Raw genomic sequence first — 3,936 nt, forward strand, 5'->3', positions numbered from 1 at the left:
ACCATCATAATCCTCGGCCTCGGAGAAAGCCTTCAAAGTCTGATCGTAATTGGCACCCATTGAAACACTGGCAACGTACACAGTACCATAATCCATAGCCATTTCAGCCAAATTCTTCTTCTCGACTTCGTGACCCTTGGTCGCGAACTTGGCAACAGCACCGATGGGAGTAGCCTTGGACTTCTGACCACCAGTGTTAGCGTAGCACTCAGTATCCAAAACCAAAACGTTCAAGTCCTGGCCGGAAGCAATGACGTGATCGAGTCCACCGTAACCGATATCATAACCCCAACCATCACCACCGATGATCCAGTTAGAGATCTTAGGAATCAAATCGGACACATCAAGAATCTCCTGAATAGCAGGATCCTTACTGGCCTCAGCCTTGAGAAGAGGCGGGAGAGACTTGGAAAGAGCGGCGCACACAGAAGGATTCCTGAAGTTCTCAACCCACTCGTTCAACTGAGTGTACAACTCAGGCGAGAGCGGACTATCCTTTCCTTCGAGAAGAAGTTCCTGTACACGAGCCTTGAGCGCCTTACGACGGACAGAGGTGGTCACAGCCATACCCATACCATATTCTGCAGCGTCTTCGAAAAGACTGTTTGCCCAGGCGGGACCAGTCCCATCGTATCTCGTAGTGAAAGGAGTGGGACCGTAAGGAGCACCCCAGATACTGGAGCAACCGGTAGCATTAGCAATCACCATGCGGTCACCGAACATTTGAGTGAGAAGGCGAACATAGGGAGTTTCACCACAGCCAGCACAAGCACCATGGAACTCTAATAAAGGCTGGTAGAACTGACTTCCCTTAAGGGTGGTTTTATCAAACCTTGAAGATCGATCGGGGAGACTTACAGCATACTCCCAGTTTGGCTTTCGATATCCTCGAAATCAGCCAAATGCTCCATTCTTAAAGCATCATAGGGGCATGCGTTAACACAGGTCTCACAACCAGTGCAATCCAAGGGCGAGACCTGGATCCTGTAGTGAAGACCGGCAACCTCGGCACCACCCTTGGCTTTACGACTATCAAAGGTACTCGGCTTGGCATCATCCTCAGCTTGGGACAACAAGAAGGGTCTGATGCAAGCGTGAGGGCACGACATAGAGCAAATATTGCATTGAGTGCACTTGTCCATATCAACGATGGGGATCATCAAGGCAACGCCACGCTTCTCGACCTTGGCGGTTCCAAGAGGAACCTTACCACCGACAAGTTCGTCGTTGGCAAAAGCACTAACGGGAATATCATCCCCGCGTTGCAGAGCAACTGGAGCCTGGATATTCTCAGTGAAACTTGGTTTATTAATAGCACTCTTCTCCTTAGCCAAGTTACCAAGAGCGTCATGGTAGTTTTGCTCAAAGCGGAGCATACTATCCGAAAGATTCTTCCAGTCAGCAGGAACCTTGATCTCAGTGATCGCATCAAGAGCCTCATCTATCATCTCGTAGTTCTTTTGGACAACAGCTTCTCCACGATGACCATAGCTCTTCCTGATGGTATTCTTGTACAAAGCAATGCACTCCTTGAAGTCCATCACATTAGCGAGCTTGAAGAAGACAGCCTGCATAACAACATTAATCATGCGGCCCATACCACACTTCTCAGAAACTTTGAAAGCATCGACGTTGAAAACCTTGGCATTCTTTTCAGCGAGCGCCTTACGAACACCAGCGGGTACATGTTCGTTCCACTCTTCAACCGTAGTGAAGGGCGAGTTCAAGCAGAAGGTACCATTGTGCTTGAGATGATCAGTCATACGATACATATCTATGTAAGTCGTATTGTGACATCCGACGTAGTCGGCCTTGCTGACGGAATAGTACGATTTGAGGGGCTCGGGACCAAATCTCAAATGAGAAACTGTCAAGCCACCAGACTTCTGTGAGCTATAAGCAAAGTATGCTTGGACAAAGAGGTCAGTATTATCACCGATGATCTTGGTAGCGTTCTTGTTAGCACCAACAGTACCGTCTGAACCAAAGCCATAGATGAGGCACTCAACGGTCTTGGGATGAGACACGTTGATCTCATCATTGAGAGGCAGAGACCTGTGGGTCACATCATCCTCGATCCCCACAGAGAAGTGATCCTTGGGGTATTGAGCATAAAGATTGTCTGCCACAGCAGCAACACATTTGGGTGTAAACTCCTTTTGTCCGAGACCCCAACGGCCACCGATCACTTTGATGTTCGAACGGCCAGACTCCTGAATAGTACTGGCAACATCCAAATAGAGAGGCTCCCCGAGAGCACCAGGCTCCTTAGTCCTATCAAGGACAGCAATGCGCTTAACAGACTTGGGCAAAGCCTTGAGGAAGTCTTCAGCAGACCAGGGACGGTAAAGACGGGGCTTGAGCACACCAACCTTCTTACCTTGCGCGTTGACGTAAGGTAGAGACTCCTCAACAACACTACCGCCAGAACCCAAAATAACAATCGCCGCCTCAGCGTCCTTCGGGCCGGACCATTGGAAGAGGTCATAGTGACGACCAGTAACAGCGCCAACACGGTCCATCTCCTCCTTCACAATTTGAGGAGTCTTATCATAGAAAGCGTTGGAAGCCTCGAACTGTTGGAAATAAACATCGGGATTCTCGTTGGTACCGCGGACATAAGGGCGAGTAGGATTGAGGGCTCTTGCACGATGAGCATTCAGTGCCTTCATATCGATCATCCTTCGCATCTGATTGTAAGGTAAAGTGTCGACCTTCTGAATGCAATGGGAAAGACGGAAACCATCAAAGAAACTGACGAAAGGAACTCTGGCTCTGAGAGTAGCCAAGTGAGATACCAGAGCCATATCATGGCACTCCTGGACAGTATCGGCGTCAATCATAGCGAAACCGGTCTGACGAACGGCCATGACATCCTGATGATCACCAAAAATGGATAAGGCCTGACCAGAAACAGCACGTGCGGCCACATGCATAACACAGGGGAGGAGCTCGCCAGCTATCTTGTACATATTAGGCACCATAAGGAGGAGACCTTGACTGGCCGTATAGGTCGTGGCCAAAGAACCGGCCGCCAAGGCACCGTGGAGGGCACCGGCAGCACCGGCTTCAGACTGCATCTGAGTTATCTTGGGGATATCACCGAACACATTCTTCACACCGAGCGCTGACCACTGCTCAGCAAGCTCAGCAGCAGGGGACGAGGGGGTAATAGGGTAAATGTAGGCGGTTTCCATCATAGCATAAGACACATGGCACACAGCAGTGCAACCATCCATAGTCTGCCATTCACCACCACTAGGAGAAGCCTTACCGGCGAAATGTCGGGGTAAGGAGGCAGCAAGAGCGTTTCGCGACGCTCCAAGAGCACCCTTGGTAACGACACTCAAACACGGAGAAGTATGATTCAATGTCGAGAGCATACAACAAAAACTCAAAAAATAGAAAAATCGGTAAGCTGAAATAACACAAGCTCACTTTACTTCATAACTCTTTAGGTTGACTTCGACTGTATATGAGACAACTGCGACAATCATGAGCCTAGCCAGAAGAAATTCCAAACGAAAAATCCTACGCTGAGCTCCACAGCTTCGTCACAAGCTCAAGATATCCATCTCCTTCGAGTTTCACATCCCTGAAACGCTTACCGGAAGGTATTATCAACCGCAACATTCTGTCAACCTCAAGGAGCTGGATTTGAGCAGTTAATTGAGAATGGCGGATTGAGGAGTGCCAATTGGGTTCCAAGTTGACAATTCTCGATTATAGTGGACACCATTACGACTGGTGTAGCATGAGTGGACATGACTATTTCTGCAAAAGTCATATATGCTCCAGTAGCTCCACGCCTTGTTTAGAATGCAACAGACTGAAGTTCTACGACGAAAATACGAGTAAAAGCAATCAACTCGTTTACATCACAAATCCTGAAGCGTGACACGTATTATTCACTCAAGAAGATGGCACTTATCAGTG

The 3,936-nt window shown here is 48.7% G+C and overlaps 2 protein-coding genes across 2 annotated transcripts; both read right to left on the minus strand.

Annotated features, from left to right (window-relative positions):
• Pmar_PMAR012872 (conserved hypothetical protein) lies at positions 1-723 on the minus strand (the record flags this gene model as incomplete). Its single annotated transcript, XM_002766789.1, has 1 exon — positions 1-723. A coding segment is annotated over one exon (723 nt), but the record flags the coding sequence as incomplete, so codon positions are not given.
• A 131-nt stretch (positions 724-854) lies between these two features.
• Pmar_PMAR012873 (pyruvate:ferredoxin oxidoreductase, putative) lies at positions 855-3,383 on the minus strand (the record flags this gene model as incomplete). Its single annotated transcript, XM_002766790.1, has 1 exon — positions 855-3,383. The coding sequence occupies one exon, from the start codon at positions 3,381-3,383 to the stop codon at positions 855-857; it is 2,529 nt and encodes an 842-aa protein (XP_002766836.1).
• Between the last annotated feature and the right edge of the window lie 553 nt (positions 3,384-3,936).

The sequence above is a fragment of the Perkinsus marinus genome (genome assembly GCF_000006405.1).
Source record: "Perkinsus marinus ATCC 50983 genomic scaffold scf_1104296971764, whole genome shotgun sequence".
Taxonomy (NCBI): domain Eukaryota; phylum Perkinsozoa; order Perkinsida; family Perkinsidae; genus Perkinsus; species Perkinsus marinus.